At 50.2% G+C, this 21,126-nt stretch overlaps 9 protein-coding genes across 9 annotated transcripts; 4 read left to right on the forward strand and 5 right to left on the reverse strand.

Moving 5' to 3' along the window:
* Positions 1 to 68: 68 nt before the first annotated feature.
* N7484_009720 (uncharacterized protein) lies at positions 69 to 1,449 on the forward strand (the record flags this gene model as incomplete). Its single annotated transcript, XM_057120107.1, has 2 exons — positions 69 to 599; positions 664 to 1,449. The coding sequence occupies 2 exons, from the start codon at positions 69 to 71 to the stop codon at positions 1,447 to 1,449; spliced, it is 1,317 nt and encodes a 438-aa protein (XP_056969662.1).
* Positions 1,450 to 2,609: 1,160 nt separating this feature from the next.
* Positions 2,610 to 4,226, forward strand: N7484_009721 (uncharacterized protein; the record flags this gene model as incomplete). Its single annotated transcript, XM_057120108.1, has 1 exon — positions 2,610 to 4,226. One exon carries the CDS (start codon positions 2,610 to 2,612, stop codon positions 4,224 to 4,226), a length of 1,617 nt encoding a protein of 538 aa, XP_056969663.1.
* A 788-nt stretch (positions 4,227 to 5,014) lies between these two features.
* N7484_009722 (uncharacterized protein) lies at positions 5,015 to 5,692 on the reverse strand (the record flags this gene model as incomplete). The annotated part of the gene is made up of 1 exon (XM_057120109.1): positions 5,015 to 5,692. The coding sequence occupies one exon, from the start codon at positions 5,690 to 5,692 to the stop codon at positions 5,015 to 5,017; it is 678 nt and encodes a 225-aa protein (XP_056969664.1).
* A 1,249-nt stretch (positions 5,693 to 6,941) lies between these two features.
* On the reverse strand, positions 6,942 to 9,230 carry N7484_009723 (Het-C domain-containing protein; the record flags this gene model as incomplete). The annotated part of the gene is made up of 4 exons (XM_057120110.1): positions 6,942 to 8,691; positions 8,747 to 8,905; positions 8,955 to 9,102; positions 9,152 to 9,230. 4 exons carry the CDS (start codon positions 9,228 to 9,230, stop codon positions 6,942 to 6,944), a joined length of 2,136 nt encoding a protein of 711 aa, XP_056969665.1.
* Positions 9,231 to 9,902: 672 nt separating this feature from the next.
* Positions 9,903 to 10,832, forward strand: N7484_009724 (phytanoyl-CoA dioxygenase family protein; the record flags this gene model as incomplete). Its single annotated transcript, XM_057120111.1, has 1 exon — positions 9,903 to 10,832. One exon carries the CDS (start codon positions 9,903 to 9,905, stop codon positions 10,830 to 10,832), a length of 930 nt encoding a protein of 309 aa, XP_056969666.1.
* Positions 10,833 to 11,284: 452 nt separating this feature from the next.
* On the reverse strand, positions 11,285 to 12,874 carry aglA (putative alpha-galactosidase; the record flags this gene model as incomplete). Its single annotated transcript, XM_057120112.1, has 1 exon — positions 11,285 to 12,874. The coding sequence occupies one exon, from the start codon at positions 12,872 to 12,874 to the stop codon at positions 11,285 to 11,287; it is 1,590 nt and encodes a 529-aa protein (XP_056969667.1).
* Positions 12,875 to 13,602: 728 nt separating this feature from the next.
* Positions 13,603 to 15,033, forward strand: N7484_009726 (transcriptional regulator family TF; the record flags this gene model as incomplete). Its single annotated transcript, XM_057120113.1, has 3 exons — positions 13,603 to 13,674; positions 13,788 to 14,310; positions 14,396 to 15,033. The coding sequence occupies 3 exons, from the start codon at positions 13,603 to 13,605 to the stop codon at positions 15,031 to 15,033; spliced, it is 1,233 nt and encodes a 410-aa protein (XP_056969668.1).
* Positions 15,034 to 15,229: 196 nt separating this feature from the next.
* N7484_009727 (class I SAM-dependent methyltransferase) lies at positions 15,230 to 16,540 on the reverse strand (the record flags this gene model as incomplete). Its single annotated transcript, XM_057120114.1, has 3 exons — positions 15,230 to 15,487; positions 15,553 to 16,371; positions 16,502 to 16,540. The coding sequence occupies 3 exons, from the start codon at positions 16,538 to 16,540 to the stop codon at positions 15,230 to 15,232; spliced, it is 1,116 nt and encodes a 371-aa protein (XP_056969669.1).
* A 297-nt stretch (positions 16,541 to 16,837) lies between these two features.
* On the reverse strand, positions 16,838 to 20,088 carry N7484_009728 (uncharacterized protein; the record flags this gene model as incomplete). Its single annotated transcript, XM_057120115.1, has 3 exons — positions 16,838 to 18,611; positions 18,663 to 19,192; positions 19,270 to 20,088. The coding sequence occupies 3 exons, from the start codon at positions 20,086 to 20,088 to the stop codon at positions 16,838 to 16,840; spliced, it is 3,123 nt and encodes a 1,040-aa protein (XP_056969670.1).
* Positions 20,089 to 21,126: the final 1,038 nt, after the last annotated feature.

Consider the following 21,126-nt stretch of genomic DNA (forward strand, 5'->3'; position numbering starts at 1 on the left):
CCGCACTGCCCTGCAGAACAAGCATCAACATATTTCCTGAGCCTGCGCAAGCGGAAAAAAAAACCATGATGGATCTACAGGATTTCTTAGCCCTCGAGGCCGACTGCGACACCGAAGACCAAGTCGACCTGCGCGCTCTTGAATTCGTCTCCAGCTACGATTCCCACCTGATGTGCCCGATATGCCACTGCCCTTTCATCCAACCTGTGCGCTTACAGTGTGATCATGTCTTCTGTGAGAAATGTTTGCGATCGGCGATCACCACATTCCGCTCGGCCGAGTCAGACGAGTTCCCGTGTCCGTCATGCCGAACCCCCACCAGCCAGGTCTCGATGAGCGTGCCCCGCCTACTGATCAACATGTGCGACGAAATCCAAGTACGATGTCCACTGGCTGCAGAAGGTTGTCAGGAGCTTGTTCCGAGGGGCCATATCCAGTCGCATGTGGATAAGTACTGTGGGTATCGATTGGTACCATGCCCGGATGAATCGTGCGATAAGAAGACACGGAGAAAAGATCTGCAGGCAGAAAATAGATGCAGGCATAGCTACTGCCGATGCTCGCGATGTGAAGAGGATGTGATGGAGCAAGACTACGAGGTTTGTTCTATCATAAAGCTTGAAGACGCCTTCAGAGAGTCCGTGCTAACTTGAGCCGCGTTAGGAACACGACAAGGAGCTATGCCCTAGCCTGGAGATAACTTGTATCGGCTGCGGGACTATTGTTTTACAGCGTACAATGAAGAATCATACTGAAGCATGCCCTGAGGTTGTTAGCTCTTGCGCCGCATCGAAATATGGATGTGCGGTCAAGATTCGACGGGCAGAAATTGCGACGCATGAGCAGCAGTGTCCTCTTGTTGCGATAGGTCCATACTTCGAGGCACAAAATACTCGATTGAACTCTCTCGAGCTCACAATGCGGCACTTACAACAACGAAATGAGATTTTCGAGGACGGCATGGCCAACATTCGAACCACCCTGGTAGAGTCATCACGCCTTGACGACCGCAATAGTTCAAGTATTGCCGATGATACAGAAGAATCTGCCGACCGTTCTTCAAATGTCTTCTCTTCCAACGCCACCACGTACCTACTGTCTCTCCATGAGTCCCTGCGTGAGGAGGTCAGCCAGATGTCACATGCCCTTACGGACCTTGATGCCCGAGCTAGCATGACCATTATGAACGAGTGTCTTCGGATCAAAGAAGACATGGCACACACGAATGCCGCCGTGAATAGCGTCCGCATGCAAGTCCAGTGGCTCATGAATCCTCGGCTTCACAACGGTACAAGAGCAGGAGGCGTCCGCCCCAACGCAAACACCGGAAACGATACTCGGTCTCAAGTGGCGTCTGCACCTGGTCCCGGCAATGTTGCAGGCCCTTCCCTAGGTCCGCTCCGACCAAGACGACCCAGCGATAGTGGGCGCGAGGGAACCAAACTCTGAGGTTCCTTTGCGCCCCGGATGTGTTTATAAGCGTTGCATTTTCTCAATGGTGGTGGATAAGGGAGTCTCGGGATTTTGACTGTCTTTTGTTACACCTCATATGTTTTATGACTGATGATCGGGCTGGGTCGGATCTGGACGGATTTCATTCTTCTAATAATAGCATAGACGGTCACGGTACTTGACTTGGGTGAATTCCCCAGGTTCTTGTCCTACCTGTCTGGTTAGATATCTATTAATGAGCAATTCTCTGTATCTCAATGCACAATGCGTCCTGGAACCTTAAGTGATTTCCCGTAGCGCCTGTACGATCACTCACCCCAGAACACAAAAGCGGAGCCCGATCTGCATGAATTGTGTCTAGTAAGCGTAAGGTGCAACGGCCCCAGATGAAGTTCTGCCCAGGTGGCTGACAAAGCGATTCAGGAATGTCGTTGAGAAGGAATGCTTAATCTCGGAGGAAATGGTCCTAATACAAGAGTCTTAAGAAAAACAAAAATTCTCAGGCAGAAGCCAAGAATCAGGAAATCTAGGGACAACTCACGATGGTTAAGTACGCGGAAGGTATGGCGTACGAATCAATGACATTCCACGACCAATTCGATTGTGTAAGACAGCTGGATATCTCAGATTATTCAACCTCAATTTAATCGTTACGTACAAGCTGAGACGGAATCCAAGGCAAGATGATTTACATGCATGAATTATGCAACTCGGCAGCCACGCAGAAGCAGCGGCACCACGCTAAAGAGGAGTTAGCCCCTTAATCCCTGTCACCCCCGCTTGTCATTCATAGCATCCTACTGCGGCACCCAAGCGTCCGGGCTCCTAAAGCTAGCAAACGTGTGGCATCATCGGTCCAGACCCTGGCCACGAAACCGCCATCACATTCCACCCGCATTAGCATGCGGTATTTATCCGCTCGATGAGTGTTACAGCCATCATCCAATGAAGCCTGAGAGCCCCGACGCATAGAAAATCAGTTACCGTAAATTTGCAATAATAACCGAGCAAGACGTACTTTTTGTACTGACGAGCCCAGGATAATACGTACTCTTCAGAGCAGGTTTGGCTGAGCAACATGGATTCTGCAGTACATAAAAGGATCGTTTGCGTCTCACAGGACTGGAAAATGAGCATACTCTTCTCATAAACTGATCATGTTTCAAATCCTATACGCTGCATTCCGTGCTGAAAATGGCAAGCCTAGCAAGCCTCTTTCTCTCGAATCTCCTAATCCAGACCTTCCTAGCTCTAAGACTGCCCTGTCGGTGGTTCATTGCAACGATGTCGGTCCGGCAGTAGTCGCGCAACACTCCCTTAGTGATGAGATCAAACATCCCCAGGTCCTTCCGGGAGCTATGAGCTATAGGCTCCTGAATTCCATCGATGCAATTGAGGATGCACACCTAAAGAAACATATGCGGAAAGGTACTACTGCCATTGAGACTTTAGAGCGTCTTCTTCAGAGAGTCTCTCCCGAGGGCAGTCCAGCCGTCAACATTGGAAAATCAGCTTTCATCTGTAGTCCACAGATGTCAGAGGAGAATCACTGTTTCAACATGTCAGAAGTCTTCAATGAAGTTCAGCTCCAGTACAACAATGGCGTCAAATCAACCCAATACTTCAACGCGCGTTTCTCGGCAATTAAGCCCAAGCTCTTGAAAGGCCCCTCCCCGATACGGTTCAAGAGCATTCACATTAACTCGGGCATGTGTTTGGGCTCCAAGGCTGCCTTGGCAATGTCACCCGGTCATGGCCAAGGTGACGACTGCGTTATCCCCAAGGTACCCGAAAACGAAGACCCGACTCTGTATGAGCTGGAGACGATCGCCCGGCTTGCTACCGGGATTGCAGATGCCGCTGCCCTCTTTGGAGGCTGCAGTGACCCACACACTGCAATTAGTGTCAGTCTTGATGTCCCTGATTTCCAGTACTATTGGACTGTTTGGGAGCTCTTCGAGAAAAAGTTAGTTACGATGAGATATGTTCAAGATTGGATGTCTGCTATCAAGAGGCGGCGGAGTCAACTCCAGAACATAATGGTTTCTACCATTTATAAATTGTTATTGGATCGGGGAATCGGTGATATAAAGGTGAATCTCGCCTCTTCAACGGGTGCAGCGGTGGAACTACTCCAAGAGCGATCTCTATCTGGGGTCGTCCCCTCCCTGGAGGAACTTCTATCTGCCATACAAACACAGGGTACTCACTCAGCCCAATGGGGCGAATTCCTCACGCACCTCGAGGCCGGGGAACAACCTTCTACTGGGACAGACCTCGGAAAACTGATGTATGTTTTCGAAGCCGTGAAATATGCCCTGGCGCAATCTCCAACAAATGGAAACCCACAAGAAGCCCACGGCGAAAGACTTATCATCTTCCTCGACGACACGGCGGAATGTCGGATATTCAACCGCGCAACCAAATTTATCAAACGCTACTCGGAAGAAACAACCATGATTGGCCTATTTCCCTTACAGCAGATCCTAACCGCTGGATACGGCCGCTCAGACCTCTATATGAGTTGTCCAGGCACGGATCTACGTCTGGAACGTGGGGGAACGAGGATCAATCTATTCGATGTCATTAAGATGACCTATGGGCGGCAGACTGCAACACTGCTGCAGCGTTCGTGTCAGAATCAAGGCTTTAGGACCGAACCGATCGGCCATTATGAAGGATGGCCGCTTTTGACACAGGATACTTTCAAGTTTCTAGGAACATGTGCTGCAATTGGAGCTGCTATTTGGTTCAAGGGTCGGTTGTGGAGTTAGATCACGGGGGTTATTGAGAGCCAATCATGGAACCACGCTATAAGTTGCGTGCAAGTTTGATCAAAAGCACTGGGTACTAGTCTTTATCGGGTAGCTAAGCTATTTTCAGAAATATCACCTTTTTCAGCCTGCTAGGAGCTGGGTAATGGCGCTTGGTACCTGTAAGATGGGCTCCCCCGCCTTAGGGTTGTGATGCATCATGTTCGTTATGTGTTATGTCTGGTGCATTTGCAGCGGCCTTGGTAGGTATGTGGTCATGTGCATGCAGGAAAAAATATATTTATCCGGGTGTCGAAATGATTTGCATGTTCATTTCTGTGAGAAAGATGGAGGGAAAACAAAAACAAAAAGAAGAACCGAACGCGGGGGTCGAACCCGCAACCTTGAGATTAAGAGTCTCACGCTCTACCGATTGAGCTAGCCCGGCCGGGCTTGTTGGAGGCATTTTAGTTTGATGCTACATAAACTGAATTCAAAAGTTCCTAAGTCATACTGCTTCGATCATATGTAGTCTAGTGGACATGCGCTTTGCCTTCAATGAACCGCCCTTAATTTGACTAGTCTATATCCATGAGTTTTTGTTCTCTTCCAGCTGATTGAATCTGAATGCCCCGAGATTTATCCTTCATATTTAACTCTTCGGCCCGTTTAATCAAAAAAGAAAGAAGGTTCAACCTACATCTTCAGAGCCGAGAAATATATCACAGATTTAGTCAATGCATCGGAACTCTCTCTACCACAGAACCCTGAACTAAAGAAATACTGTACTTTACAGCTCAGGCGACTACCTAGTTAGTAACCGGTCGAATATCAAACCGAATATCTAACTCATCAGCCTTATTGTAAGTCACAATCCGCACAATCCGACGCGTTCCCCGTTCAAACCCACCCAAAACAAGATAAGCCACCGTACGTCCAATCCTCGTCCCCATAATTCCTTCATACTCCTTCGTCCCATACTCCCAGCATCGCGGCTCAACACCCGGCCAAGAATCATACAACTCCTGCGAAATAAAGTGCTTAGTCTGCCAATTGAGGATGGTTGTGGCAAAAACGTATCGCAAATTGTCAAGCCGGCCTTGCTCTCTGGCGTAAAGAGTCAATGCAATATCGGAGGGATGGGGGGTACCGGGTATGACTCGACGCATGCTTTGGATAACAAGGATACCGGGTGCAAAGAACCCGGTCCATTGATCTCTGTCGAATCGCATTGTGTAGTACACATATCCTCCTCTTTCTGTGGGGGGTGCGACTACCCATGGTGGTAAGAGGAGGGTATGTCCAGTGATTTCGATGTCGATATTTGCATTTCGTTCGAACTTGGTGGTTTTCTCTTCGATTTCTTCGTAGGATAGTGTGTTCTTTAGGATTGGACAGCCTGGTTCGGTGGGGCTGTTGATCCAGCGAGTTACTTTTGCTCCTTGGGCACGGAGCCAGGAGGGACTCTTGAGGGTGTCGTGTGACATTGCGCGTTGATGGTTGGGATGTTACTTGCTTGTAGAGATTATTCCTGGAGTGGCCCGATTAGGCGTTGTGAGAGCAGAGACAAACTCAAGCCAGCGCTTTCTCGGATCCCTGCTGGTTGAATAATAGACTGAGTCTTGTGAATTGAAGCTTTGTTTGGAGATGTGAAGCCTTTGACCGGGAATACGACCGTTGTCGAGGTCGAGAACAAAGGGACTTGGGATTGGAGTCTGTCCGGTCCGCTGGACGTGACGAAAGGCGACTACTCACACAAGACAAGGCTCCAAAAGTCTTCAACGATAATATGTCAGTGAGAGAGTAAACAATAGGGGGATACACTGTCTGTACCAAGCAGCAGGCAATCAGATATTAAGACTGTGAGACGAATGTCGAGCTCTTGTGCTGGTACGTAGTCATGCTAAGAGAGAAAGGTTGTTGACATCTCAAGTAACGTCGAGATAGCACGTAGAATATGAGAGGATGGGAGAGAGGGAGCCAAACTTCATTACATGGAGACAAGATGAGTCAGGACAATTCACCTTCACGACCATGGATTAACTAAGAACATGGCCTATACTATTCATGCCCCGTGAATAATAGAACAGTTCAATTGACAGATTTCCTCTCTATAAATGCACTCAAGCTAGAATGTCAATAACATAGGACAGATGTAAAGTAGATCAAGCGTCACTGCAGTCATTGTCGCCCTAGTCTAAGTTGGTAACAATACTCGATATTGAAGCTAGAGAGGATAGCTGGGTGAATGAACTCAGGAACCATCAACATGTAAATGACTTGCATTTGACTTCGATCATACATATCCAGTCGCATCCAAGATATAAAAGAACCTAAACCTGGAGCCAACCAACCTTTAGTATTAGCTATTGACACCGAAGGTCTACAGTTCGGGAAGATAGTGGCTGATCTGGTGCTGGGGAATTTTGAGAGGGGGAGGATGAGGATTTCGAGGATTGTTACTTACTCGCCTTGGGTGAGGCCGGACTCTCTTCTTCATATGCGGTTAGATATTGAGAGGTCTGCGTTTAATTTGATGGTCATGGTTGGTGATAAACGTGATAGGCGCTGGAACTTGGAATCGGGTCTTGGAAATTTGAACAATAATTAACACGAATAACTCTATCATCTGTATAAAGCCAAACAAATCGGCATGATAATGAAACTCATAATCTTATTTCATAAAAAGGTGAAACAAATCAAAGACCAATGTTCAACATGGATCAGCCTATAGTATCAATATCTACCGTATCCTGACCGACCATCGGAACTGTGCCCATGATACTGCTGTTCCTGGTGAAACTCAGTCTGATTTCTAGTCTCATCTTCGTCCAGTCCCCTCGAGCCATGTGAAAAACCACCAGGAATGAAATTGGAAATGGTACTCTCCAGCTTATTCAGGTTGGACATACCGGGGATAGGCAGATGAGAAATCTTATCCCAAGGCATTCCAGACGAATGAGACTGCTGCGAGCTAGGGTGCTGTTGTTGCGACGAGAAAAACGAGGTCAACCCACCCATTCCACCCGAAGAGTGGCTTTGGCCCTGACTTTGCTGACTGTGGCCATGGCCGTGGGAACCAAGCGCGGCAAATCCACCACCACCGCCGCCATGGGTATGTGGCACACCACCGGTGTTCCGGCCTGCTCTGACTCCTTCAGAACTGAGAACGTCGTTCAAATTGGAGCCACGGTCTGGACGGGAATGGACCCAATTCTGCACAGCTTCGAACATCGTGCGGTGCGCTTCATTGTTCATGTCTCGGAAGGTGGGGTGATGGAAGATCCGAATGCAATCATTCAATACCTCGTGCTCTGGGACGTTGATGTGCTGCCAGGCGTAGAGGACGCGAGGAGCAATGTACTTTACGATGGCAGAGGCGACTTGACCAGCGGGCTCGTTCAAGATATTGGCGAAGTGGTCTTTAGAAAGAAGCGAGTGAGTGGGATCAGTGCAGTGAGGATCTGTCCACGGTTCGAACTGATGTTTGCCAGAGGCGGCTACAACACCAGAGGAACCAGTCTGCAGAGACTTGGATGCGGCGTTGATGAGAGGACGGATGAATGGAGCAAGCAAAGACATGATGAACACGGTCAGTGTTTCGGAGATCTTTTCCATGATGGCTTCCAGGCCTGGGACCTTTTCAATAATCGAATTCAGTTTTCGGACAACTTTGTCTCGGAAGGCGAGGATCGGGTAGATCTTTTTCACTGTATCTTGTGCGTTGAAATCTGGCATTCCCTGGAGACCGGGCCCGGGCGATGGACCGGCGCGAGATTGTTCGCTCACAAGGTAGTCATTCGTTGCATAGCCCATGTGTGAGCCTCGAGATCGGTTGGTAACCTCCTGTGCATCTGAAAGCTGTCTCAAATGCTCGGCCTCGTGGACCAGATCTCGGGTTCCTGGAACCTTGCCCAATAGCCCTGTAAGAGCATTGAGGGAGTTGTTGGAGTGGGCATTGTTCTCAGCATCCCCAAGGGCAATGTCCATCTCATTGACCTCCGACTGGGTGAAATGATCGGTAGCCTCACCCAAGACAGAGTGGAAAAAGTCGACCATACCAAAGGTACCAGTCACCAGCGGAAAGATATGATGACCACGGACATTGACCTGGGTAGCCGTACCGGTGTGTGGAAAGACATTGTGGAAGCCCATCTCTCGTAGAGCCAGCTCACAGTAGTTAGTGTGTGCCGCGAAATCTTCCAGCGTGTGAAGACCCTGTCCAAGACACCGCAACGCCTCACAGAGATCCTCTTCGTTACCCTTGCGCTCTCCACCATGGGTATACATGCGTCCGTAGTGGATGCTGCGACTCAAGCTGTACTTGACATAGGCAGCACTGGTTGCCCAATCACCCTTCTCATTGGCGATATAATTTTTCATGCCGGTTTCCATATCAATATCCAGCTCGACTTGACGAATCGGTCCACGCAGACGCTCGTCATATTGGCGCGCATCCTCATTATCGGCATAGTCCTTGGGGTTGCTGGGGAAGAGTCAGCACATGCACTCAGTAGTGTATTCAACTAGGACCCACTTACTCGATATGCTCCTCAGGACGGTAAACACCAAGACGTTCGGACGTGACCTCAAATTCACCTGTTGCATAGCCGAAGCTTAGGAACGAGAGGACCCACACCAAGATACGGATCGTCTCGGCCTGGAGGTTTTTCAGGGTCCCAACGTCCATCGCCTGTGAACTGCGCCACAGTTAGTGGGGCTCGTTGATAGCTCTTCCCACAAACTCACTAATCACGTAACCAGTTTCCAAAATACACACGCTTGATCATGGTAGAGGTCCATTTGTGCCCCGCGATGCATGCGATTGTTTTGAGAACATCCTCGATGTCACCATGGCGCCAGTTCTTGCCCTCGACGGCGGAGATAGATGCGATGTCTGGCGAATTGTTAATAATTATTGGTAAAGTGGGTGTCTGAATACCTACTGCCAGCACCGAAGGCGTGGGCTTGTGGCAGTAGCACCAGGCACACGAGCAGTATGGGGACGCCCGTTTGCAGGGACATGGTGGAGGATTAGTGGATGCTTGGATCGGTGTATGTAAGATTGTGCTTTGCAGTTCAGGTCGGTGTCCCAAAAGTTGGGTATGTTAAGCTCAAAGAAACAGAATCGCACAGAGGCTGTGTCTCAGCTCGATCTTGGCAATGAGACCGTAGATCGCGATGACGTCCCTCGTGGCCCAATCACGGTGTGGACACCTGAGGTACACTTTGCACGCATAAGCACATTCGAAGTATACCCAACTGTCTCCGTACGCGTTTCCTAGACGAAGCTGTATTGTCGCCGGATTTACCCGTGTACAAATGGTGAGCCTGACGATCTACGGGTCCAAGGATCTCCGTGTATTTATCGACCAGCCGATTTAGCTCCAATGTTTCAAGGAACACATATCGGGGCACGGCAACTGTGACCCTAGCAGGTGTAACATGCTGATATCGCGGGGTAGAATGAACCACGTCCACTCGGAATTTGAATAAACCCCGATCTGAAGAACACCACTATTGAAGCCACATGGTTTGTAGAGACTCACATTGTGGATCCACAGTAGCATCGATAGTGGGAATAGAGACGAATAATGTCACTGTAGTAGGTAGCATTGAATACCCCGCAGCGATAACCCCACACTTCTATAAAACAACAAGCTCGGAACCTCAAACTCCCCTCCAACACACCTCAAAATGTCTTCAACACCCCACCTCGATGCCCTCCAACGCGACGGCTTCGTCGTCATCCGCAACCTCCTCACCCCATCCGAAATAACTCACTACCGCACCATCGCGACCGAAGTCACAACCAAAACCCGCACCGGAGGCTGGCCACACTTCCGCACCGTCCCTAAACAATTCCCTCCATGGCCCACAACACCACCCCCAGCCTCAGAAGGCGGAATCTGGGGCGTCCAGCACCTCCTACATCCAGAAATGAAACACAGACAATCATTCGCGAAGTGCTACTTCTCCGAGCAAATCCTGAAAGTTGTTGAGGAACTCGTCGGCGTGGACAGCTCCACTGAATCCGAACCACTCGTCATGGAATTATTCAATTTACTCGTTGCGCCGGAAACCAAAGATTTTGAGCTCCGCTGGCATAGGGATGATATTCCTGAGACTGCTACAGCCGAAGAAGAGCTTGCACAGTTAGCTGCAAAGTCACCGGGTGGAAGACAGTCGCATGCACAATACAATCTTGCGTTGTGTCCTGATGCGTCGTTGATTGTGGTGCCTGGGTCACACCGACGGGCGCGTACGGATATCGAGCGGAATGCGAAGCCTTATGAACCCTTTTTGCCCGATCAGTTGGTTGTGCAGCTTCAGCCGGGTGATGCGGTATTCTATGATAGTAATATCTTGCATCGGGGGGTTTATAAGGCTAAGGATGAGGGGGCGGAGGAGACGAGGTTGACGCTGCATGGTAGTCTGGGAGTTAAGGCTGGTGGAGATGAAGAGAAGAAGAAGGTGCGTGCTACTGCGGTGTTGCAACATGGGGTTGGGGCTTGGGTGCATCGAGATGATGCTGCTTTTGGGATTGGGGAGCGACCAGAGAAGATGAGGGCTAACTTGGTGGCGATGGGAACTGGGGAGGGAATTGGGTATTCGTTACAGGGGTAGCAGTCTCGTTCTTGTATAATCTTGAGACTTTATGTACATTCTTACGAGATTTATGCTTTTAACTAGTGTGAAATGATCGGTGACCCATGACCTTCATCTATGTCGTTTTCTATTTGTTCAGGTTTGCGTAATTTGCGGTCGAAAAGGTCATGCTAGGTCTGCACTCTGTAGAACTTGTTTTGTATGAGACTTCTTATACCAAGGAGTTCAAATTGGCTGCGAGGACATGGGGTTTCAAAGATCCCACGTGCGATTTCTAGCATGTCTATTTAGATTTCAACTTCATTTCGCTTCTTCCTCCAGGGCTTACGCTCTACTATCTAACGTAAAAGTATAAAGTAAAATATTTATATTGCTCTTCTAGCCATGCCGGCTTGCAATAGATGACAACGAAAGCATACCAAAAATGGGATCTGTATAATCTACCGTCTAGTCCGTCTCATTCTATGCCATCAATCAGTACCAGCAACTAACTTAACACCACTCGGCAATCCCATAATCTGCCCAGCCACACTCTGATCACAGGTTCCCAGACTAGCCCCTGAAGAGTCAACCAAGCAGCCCCCACTACTACTCTTCAAATGACCCGTAATGAAATGAGACCAGCTAGTCCCAGAGCCAGCTCCACATGCCACAAGTGAGATGAACCCATCCTTGACCGCAAGGCACTTGGAGATATCCGACAATGGGCTCAAAGTAAGATGACTACCAGATCCAGAGACAGACCAGACCTGGGAATCAGCTGCCTCACAAGTCTTGAACGTGATGGTGCCCAAAGAAGCAGTCAAGCACTTCCCAGACGCCGTGTTGAAGACCATACCCGTTGGAGTGATCTTTGTGCATCCACGCGGGGGTGTAATGCGATGGACACTAGTAGCATGGGAATCAAGAGTGACCTCCACAGAGCCTTGAATACTTTCAACAATACCAGTCCACAGATCCCGGGCATTGTACTGGCAGCTGGACTCAAAACCAAGCTGCGCAACCGGAATCGTGATCTTCTCAGTGCTATTTCCACGGTTCAACACGGTGAGAAGTCTGTCTCCGTTTGCCAATGAGCGGGTAAGAACATCGAAATTGGCATCACGGGTAACCAAAGCAGCCTGTTCAGCCAGTGGATCTTGATCAACAGCAATCAGATCCTTGTTCTTGAGGAAAGTGATTACTTCCTCCGGAAGAGTGGGGATGTAAGCACTGATAATGAGCGGCGCACCGAACGACGCCCACAGTGCAAAATGGGATTTCTTCTCATTCTCCGTCAGACCCGGGTGATCGGGGATTAGGAAATCGGGGTCGTTATAGTAGCCCGGCTGCTGGTACCGCACAAGCTGTATCTGATACTCGTAGTTCACCATGATACTATCCCACGCACTACCTTCACCGACATAAACAAGGACGTCATCTGAATGGCGCGCAAGCTCTCCATTGAAAGGGACCCAGTCCATGACTCTAGTCCACTCAGTTTCACTGGTACAGAAGTATGCAGGCGCAGACTCGGAGAAGATAAGCGGCTGCGCCATCCCGCTCAGGATCTTATGCCACTTGCTATAAAGATACTTGTATTCGTCTCGTAGAGGCTTTCCATCCTCGGCATAGACATTGCATCCGTCTAGCTTCAGGTAGTCAATGCCCCAGCTGGCGAACGTCTCGGCGTCCTGCTCCTCATGTTGGAATGAGCCCGGGTAGCCACCACAAGTCTCATTACCAGCATCTTCGTAGATTCCCAAATGAAACCCGCGTTCCTGGGCATATTTCGCTAGCCAGGGGATACCATGTGGGAACTTGGTAGTATTCCACTGCAGCGAACCATTGTCGGAACGGGCAGTTGACATCCAGCAATCGTCAAGATTGAGACGATTGTAGCCTGCATCCAGTAAGCCGCGGCTTACCATAGACTGCGCGGTTTCTGTGAAGAGCGTCTCATTAAGTTCGCATTCGAATCGAGCCCAGTTGTTGAATCCCATTGGTGGGCTCGGAAGAAGACCTGGGTTTGCGACTGAAGCCTGGACTGGAAGCAATGGAATCATTAATAGATTCGCCATGCTTGCTATAGCCCAATTGGATGGTCGTCTCATGGTCTAAGGCTTTGCAGAAATAGTTTAACTTCACAATGCAGTTCTTGCAACCAATCAGCAAAAATGAAATTTTTCTTCTCCAGGCTTCATCCATGCATTTAAGCCCTGGTCTTCGACGTTCAAGCTCTGTTCCCCGCACCGGAGCTCCGTTGAAGATCTGCAGCTACCATCGTCTGCAGCGGGGAACGTGGTACCGAGGACTGTGACGGTGGTATTTTCGATAATGATCTCAATAGATATCAAACAAGCCAACTTGATTGCGATCAGGAGTCGGGATTTGACGCGAGAGTGGTCCAGCCGGTGATCTGCGAAGAGCTGAAGCCCCAACAGAGTGGCGCAAGAGCTGAGCCACAGTTGCTCCTTGACACTGCAGAATACCATGCCTGTCTCTCCGAACAGTCCCTACCAATGGTGTGCAGAGGTGGAGATCGGGGTCGCCGTTAGATGCATCACATCGCTATCGTGCATACCGGAGCCCACAAGAAAAGAAAAAGAAAATAGGGAAAGATCTTGCATGACCAAGTTTATTTTCGATTAAATTCAATATTCAATGCAAATAAGCAACGAATTTCCAGCTGATCTAATCGGACCCTTGTGGATAGTTAATCGAAGTGATCGCCCGAGGTTCAACGGCTAGTGGGGGTCAGTTAAATCGCGGGTTCCTCTCGACCAACCTCCCATTGCAGGGAAGAAAAATGCCCCCCGACTCCAAAACAAAGATTCGCCCGCAGCAATCCTGCTTAAGATGTCGCGAGCGCAAAGTCAAGGTATGCCCCGCCCCCTAGATTCCAGACCCTGAAAACCTCGAGCTTGGGATCGCTCCACCACGGCCCAACCCCGATTCGCATTCGATCTAATATATTGATTTGTGCCATCCTAGTGCGATCGCTCAATCCCTTGTCACGCCTGTATCATTCGCGGTATTGAATCGGAATGCACATACCTAACTACCCCCGAAGACCGCGAGCATATCAGTCAAGCGGAGATTATTGACCGATTACGTCGCGAGGTCGCACAGCTGCGTACGCAGTTATCTCAGGGTCCGCGACCAAGACCACACCCGAGAGCGCTTAGTGAGCGTGCAAAGAGTCGGGATCGTGCGCCGTATGCGCGCCCGCCGAAGTCAGGGAAGAGTTCGGGGTCAGGGTCTGAGGGTGTGGGTGGCGGGTATGCGGTCGGAGCTGGTGCGGGCATCGGCGCAGGCGCTGGCACAGATATGAGAGAGGGAAGCTGGGATGGCTCATCGCCTTCCTCGTCGGTTATGACGCATTCTATGTCTATCAATAGTCCTGATAGTACGGGGAGTGGGACGGCGAGTGGGACGAGTCAGACGCAGTATCCAGGGTCGCTTGGGGGGAATATTGAAGATATGACGACTCCCAGTGCCGCGTTTATAGGAGCTAGTAAGTTGGATATTTCTTTATTTCTGGGATGTGTACTTTTGTTACTTCTTACTATTTTGCGATGTTACAGAGCTGACCTGAGAAGATTTCATGAACGAGACTCAAGCACATGGCCAAGGAGGCATGGCTTTTGCAGGCGAGACCCCTGCCTCGATCCCTGTGCAGAGTTTACAGCCGCAGCTTTCGGGGATACCGATGCCTGCGTCACAGTCACAGTACCGAGGTGGCAGCCCCTATGCAGTGGAAAACTGGGGCAATGCACCATACATGCAGGATTATCCAAACTACGTCCGAGAACCAGCCCCAGCCCCACATGCGAGTACATCTGGCTACGAGCCTCACATTTATCATAATCCGCAATGGTTACAAGGGCAATTTGCGCCCGTACACCCATACTCGAACCCATTCTATTCTTCGGCATCTATTGATGCTTTCGCTCATGCAAACACGGATCCACTGAATGGCCATTCGTCGCAAACGTCGCACAGCCCGGATTCACAACAATTTTCCAGTCCTGAAACACTCTCGCGGCATCCTCTGTTTACTATGCCAAGCTCATGGACGGGTAAAGGGAAGCAGGAGCTTCTGGAAACTCTGCTTGAGACGATTGGGAGTTGTGATGAGGCGCAGGTGGCGCAGGTCGTGCAGGTTGTGAGGACCAGTGCGACGCCTGAAGAAGCTGTCTCAGGGATCTGTCAGGTCCTCGGGATCGGGGCGCGATGAACGCTGGTCGTGATTCGCTCTCAAAAATAGATGCCTGTGATGCTCATACCCATGCCCATGCCCATGTCCATGTCTAATACATAATGAGAAAAGGCAAAAGCCTAAATACATTAATTCCGAGTTCGTCAAACCGTAAGTCGTAAAGGGAGAGAGGTGATCATGGTAGGTCGCCGTCCTTGGTTTCAGGACAAAGTTTTCATGTCAGAGGTTCACCATTCATCTCCAAAGGCCGCTGCCCATAAACAAAATGGAAGAAGAAGTAAAGATGACACTTTGAGTTCATCATCTCCGCTCGCACTTTCTCCAGATAGCTCTGCGCCTCTTGATAGGTGTACCCAAGGACCCGCGTAAATAGTGCAAGGCTGTACGGCTCCACCACCTTCAACACAAGGACTTTTCCAAGACGACCGATCTCCTTAAGCTGTCGATCCTTCGCCCATCCTCCAACAGGGCACTGCAAAAACAAATGAGTATGCTGCATAAACCAAGCCAAGCGTCTAAGGAAAACCAGAAACAAACCTTGTAGATATCATCGGTCACGTTCACAAACCCCCCATTCTCCATCCAAGAATGAATCTGCGAGGCAATCTTCATTGGTTTCCCAAACAGCCTCGCCGCGTCATTGACCTTTTCAACCCATTCAACCATCGTAGGAGCAAGTAGATGCGAGTCATCATCCGACGAAATAGCAGTCTCAAACTCCTGAACCTCAATCCACCCACCGGGTCTTAAATGCTGATACGCCTGCTTCATCAACCTCGGCCAATCCCCAATCCCACCGCCCATGCTCCGCATATGAATAAAATCAAACTGCTCTTCAGGCGTAAACGCCCAATCACTCTCCGCATCATCGATATAGAAGCGACAATTCGGCGGTGCCCAGCTTGGTTGGATGGGACTTAGATCTGTACCGATTACTTCCGCGTTGGGGAAATCCTCAGCGATTTCGAAGGCCCATTCGGCGGTTCCAGTGCCTATGTCTAGGATGCGGTGGGGTGGAGTGGGGCCTTCGCGAGGTTGAATCGGGGCGCGGTAGAGGTCGCCGCCGACTACTAGTTTGAAGAGATGGTGGAGGAGGGCTAGACGGTCTTGTTCTTCTTGGTCGTTCGGGATCGGATATTGGCCATGGCGGTAGGCATGGTAGCGACGGCCATTTTCGTAGCAGTAGTCGCGGACGGAGGAGGCGAAGGAGAGGTTGGAGTCTATTAGGGATTGGCCGCCGAAGAGGGATTGGCCGTCGAGAGAATCTTCGTCGCTTGTCTGTTGGTGGAAAAGGTGAGACGGTTTCGGGGAATTGTCGAGTAGGGGACTATAGGTGATAGTGGAATAGTTTGTTGACTGAAAGAAAAACAACAAGGGGGTTTTGGAACCGAGTGTGTATACATGGTCATGACATCTTTTTTTCCTGTTTACACAAGGGAAGAACAGCCTGAACATGACTGGAGAAATCAAAGGGAAATTCGCTTACATCGACTTGGATTCGCTCGTAGGGATTTGGTTGGGGCATAATCAGGGGAAAAGGGGGGGGGGGGGGGGGGGGGGGCAGAGAAAGGGTGAAGAATGAAGAAGGGAAGGCGGTAATGAAGCTATCCAAAAGAAAAGGTCAGAGCGTGAAGCCCATACCGAGATACAGGATACCGGGTTGATCTATCAAACCCCCGCAGTTCGGACTGGAATTTACAGACACATCATATTGGAGCTTGAAGGATCCACCTTTTTACGGGATTGTCTTCGTAATATAACTCGCTCTTCATGCCGACATCAGATCCCCACTTTTCTTCTAGTTGCATTTGTGCGAGATCCATCAATTCAAGCTTTGTAGCTTGACCTGCTCATCCACTGTCAAGGCTCCATAAATCTCTTGGAATCCAGGTTGCTGCGATGCTCGTCGGAAGAAGTCTGCCAGGAAGCTCTGTGTTTCATCGTCCCGGCGTCGCACCCCAAAGACACTCTCCGAGCCGCCTTCGCCAAAGCTCATCAAATCCTGCTTGGTCATGCCAAGGCCGAGATCCAAAATCTGACCGGGCTCATCCTCCCAGTCATCATCTCCATCGTCACTATCGGCATCCTCAAGTGCGCGAGCTGCAGCCGCATCGATTTCCGTGTTGCCCGAGGCCGCTGCCAACTCTTCCACCAGTACCTTGATGATCTTCAACGGCGCCGCAACCGTCGTGTACTTGTCCGGATTGCGACGAGCCTGCGACCGGGTCTTGATGCGACCGGTATCCTGGACGATAAGGTCGCCCTTCACCGGCACCTCTGATAGTCGCGGGTCGGAGAGTTCGTACAGATGCGCTAGCGCGAAGATGTTCTGCTTGATCTCGTCATAGCCTGCAAAGTTGACTGAGTTCTCCAGCCACTTGCTCAGGACCACAACGAGTCCACTGGAGCCGCCCAGATCAATCTGGGCGAGGAAGTCCACGACTTCGCGTGCGCTGATGAGCGTCAGCCGTGCAAATACCAGGATCAGGCTTTGAATAAACTGTGCCTGCTGGGCAGTCGCAAGTCGTTGAGCCACGGCCTGGAGCAACTGGGGGAGGTAGGGGCCCAGGCGCTCCGAGCCAGCCCGCTCCACCAGCTCCGCGGCTAGTTGACCAACCTCGGTAGCGGCATTGTCGTCTACTGCGGGACCAAGTAGTCGATCAATAATCACGAGCACAACCTCGATCGCCTCCTTGCCGGTCTGTGGATCCCGCCAGGCGATGAACTGGGCAAAGTCATGGGCAAGCATGTGGCGGACTGCCTCCGTCGCAGGTCGAATGAGCTCGGCCTCATCAGAGTCCAATAGCAGACGGTTAAGCTTGGGCATCACGGTCTCCACAAATCCAGCAGGGAGAGGCTCCAAGCTCCGTTCGGCCAGTGCCCGAAGAAGGTCGGCCGCGAAGTTGGTCAAGGCATTTTCTTCGGTGAGATTACCCACGTCAATAGCACCCATCAAGGAGGGTAGAACCTTCTCACAAAGGCGCATGTAAGCCTCGGCGCCATGCTCAGCAATTTGGTCCACAATGTCCTCAAAGGCTTCTGTAATGGTCATAGTCAGCTGAAAGTTTTCAGCCCCACTGCTGGCAATGTTGAAAAGGACATCGATGGCAATCGATGACAGGACGATGGCCGGGTCTGTCATGATGGTGTCTCGAAGAGTTTCGGCAAGGGTAACTTTGAGGTCGTCACTTTCGACATCTTCACGCAGATCATGTGCCGAAACGAATTCTGAGATGGCCGAGATGACAAGGGTCTGGAATGGACGTGCCGCAGAGGTGGGTAGCGACGGCATGAGGTCCTGCAGGACTCGAATGCCGGCAACTTTGACCACCTCGGCGGGGTCTTCAGCAATGGCCTTCAATGTAGCCTCCAAGTACGAGGAAGTAGTTTGCTGGAATGCATCGCCTGAAACCTTAGCCAAGGCACCGGCCACAAGGTAACCCCGCGCACGTAAAAGCTCTTGCTCTTGCTGAATTGCATAGTGGACAAATTGGTTGAAATGAAGGGCCAGTTCCGGGGAGATTTGCTGAGACACCTCAGAGAAGTCCCGAAGGAGACAATTAAGAATGTAAAGAGATGCTTCGCGAGATTTCCAACTGTCAAAGTTAGACTGGTTTCTCAGGGTCGGTTCACAATATGGAACTTACGAGGCAGACGGATCCGCAAATACAGTGTTCATATGGCTCAGGAGCCCCTCTACCGCTGTTCCCTTTAGCCATTCACCTGTTTTGATCACCAGATCACCACTGCAGGTGCGAGGAGTGTAGTTAGCAGTGAGGGATGTTTCTTCGGACAAAAATAGGTTCACATCGATCTCCCAGAGGCCTTCTTCTTCTGTGGTAATCTGAGCGTAGGAGCTAGCAAGCTTCATGATCTCAGGCAACCAGCCGGAGGAGCTTGCAGCCGCGCCAGCATTCTGAAGTTGCTGTTGCAGCTCAGCCTTCACAGGAGGCGCCTTCAATAAGGTCTGAATAAGGTCTAGTTCCTCCAAAACAAGGAAATCAAGTGAGTAGGGGAGCCCATCAACATCTTCCAGACGACCTTGACGCTCTTCCTCAATGAAGAAGTTTTGGTAGATCGGCAAGGCATTGGTAAGCTCGGTCCAAATTGTTGAAAAATAATTCGGGCTCTGGGCTGTCAGAAGACCGGGGAATACCATACGGATCTTCATAAGGGTCTGTTTTCGAGAGTCGGTCTATTAGCCAAATTCCTCAAATTTGGACAAGCTCAACCCCCAAAATATCAAATTCATACCTTGACAATCTGAAGTTTCAGGCCAATAGTTCCACGCCATTGCGACGGGATTTCACCCCCCTTGTTAGCTTCTTCCTCACTGGGCTGTTGAGGAAGGGGGGCCTTCAGAGTTTCAACAAAGAATGGCGACCATCCACCTAGCAATTCATCCACAAACTGCTTAATCGCAACCTTGTGTTGTTCCAAAACCATCTCCAGGGTATCAAAGCACGACCGGAAGACTGCGACAGAGAGAGCACGCAGCATCGGTCGCCGGGATTCAGAAGTAGCGACGGCAAATAGAGACGAAACCAGATCACGAGCAACATTGAAAAACTGCTCTTCGCCGAAACCTGTATCGACCAAATCCAGCAAAACCTTCAAGGCGCCGTGCAACGCATTATCAGTGGTGGCGGGGTCATTGATAATTTGCAACAACGAAGGCAAAAGTTCTGGCCAGTCATCGGGGAAATCAGCACTGGCAATCTTGCTAACGGCGTAACTGGCAGAGGATTTGACCTTGCGCTCGGGAGTCTCGGTAGTGGTCGCCAGCTCGAGCAGTGCACGCCGAATCTGAGTTTTGTTTGCATCGTTCACGAGAATCTGGCCTTTGAACTCGTCAAGAACCGGGGACCAGGAGGCGGCGATGAAGGTGCGAAGCACTGACAGGGAGGACTGGCGGAGGTTGACGGGGACCGACTCATGGGAGGCAATTGCTGTGAGGGAGATCGGGAAGGACTCGTTTGAATACAAGCTTTTTAGTTGAAGCTCTGCGGCCTTTCTGGTATCAGCCCTGGCGGACTGGGTGTCTGCCAGGAGCGACAAGAGCTCTTGCTCCATGATGAGTAATGTATCGATGGATCACTGGGCAAGATGAACGTGAGAGTTGTCTCCAGGCGATGATGATGCGCCGAAAAGATAGCTGAGTGAGCAATGGATCACGATGCAAAGACTGAGATGAAATGTCGGCTCCAGGCCAGTGTCGCGCTAAGAGAAGTTGGGTGTTTGCGCGCGGCGCGATAAGGGGACACGAGGGGCAGGGCGGCGTTGTTTGCTAATTTTCCAGCGGCAGAAATCAGTTTACACTCATTGACTTTCTGATGAGGCTACTGCATGTTGATCAGATATGGATTACTCTATACTAAATTTCCCTTTGGTCATGACATGAAGCTGTTTCCAAAGTTCTATGCAGCAATTTAACGAATTTTACAGATCAAGTTTGAACTAAATAAAGCTGAATAACATCAGGTGCGTTACTAAGCGGTATATAGAGCGGTGAAATGTCTCTAATCGCCGCAAGGGTCAATCCGCTACAGCATTCGATTTTGGCCATGACAAATGTATGGACACTATCACGAGAGGCTTGATATGCAAAATGTCTTATACGGTTCTTAAAGTGATGGTTGAAAGGCATGTTTTCAATTTGTTTCCTGAAGCATTAACGACTTGATATGTGCAAATATGCGGAATCTTTTGCAGGATACTTCGCCGCTCGCTTTTCCCTATGGCTTTTCTCTCGCAAACCTGCCATGATGATCGCGGGATGATCAAGCTTAGGTTCAAAGTCATGCCACTCCTTCCGAGATGAATTGCGACTTTCGTACTCTAGATAGAGTTAGGTCTTGCCACCGAGGCCGAGCACTGCTTATCATGGTAAGCTTGGTTGGCGAAGCGGTCAAGAGACTAGTATGGGAGAAGCGGGCTCCCAAGTAATTAGCGTCCACTTCTCGCATTATTCTACATAAGCTAAGTTGTATGCAAAGGATCGACGGTAAGCAATCGAGAACAATGTATCCTATTTTTGAGTTGGCGTTGGCGTTGGCGTCGGCGTACGGCGCGACCCAGACATTTAGTCTCCCAATCGCGGGCCTTCCCCAC

This window comes from Penicillium longicatenatum (assembly GCF_028827895.1).
Source record: "Penicillium longicatenatum strain IBT 33135 chromosome Unknown contig_6_segment0_segment0, whole genome shotgun sequence".
Lineage (NCBI taxonomy): Eukaryota > Fungi > Ascomycota > Eurotiomycetes > Eurotiales > Aspergillaceae > Penicillium > Penicillium longicatenatum.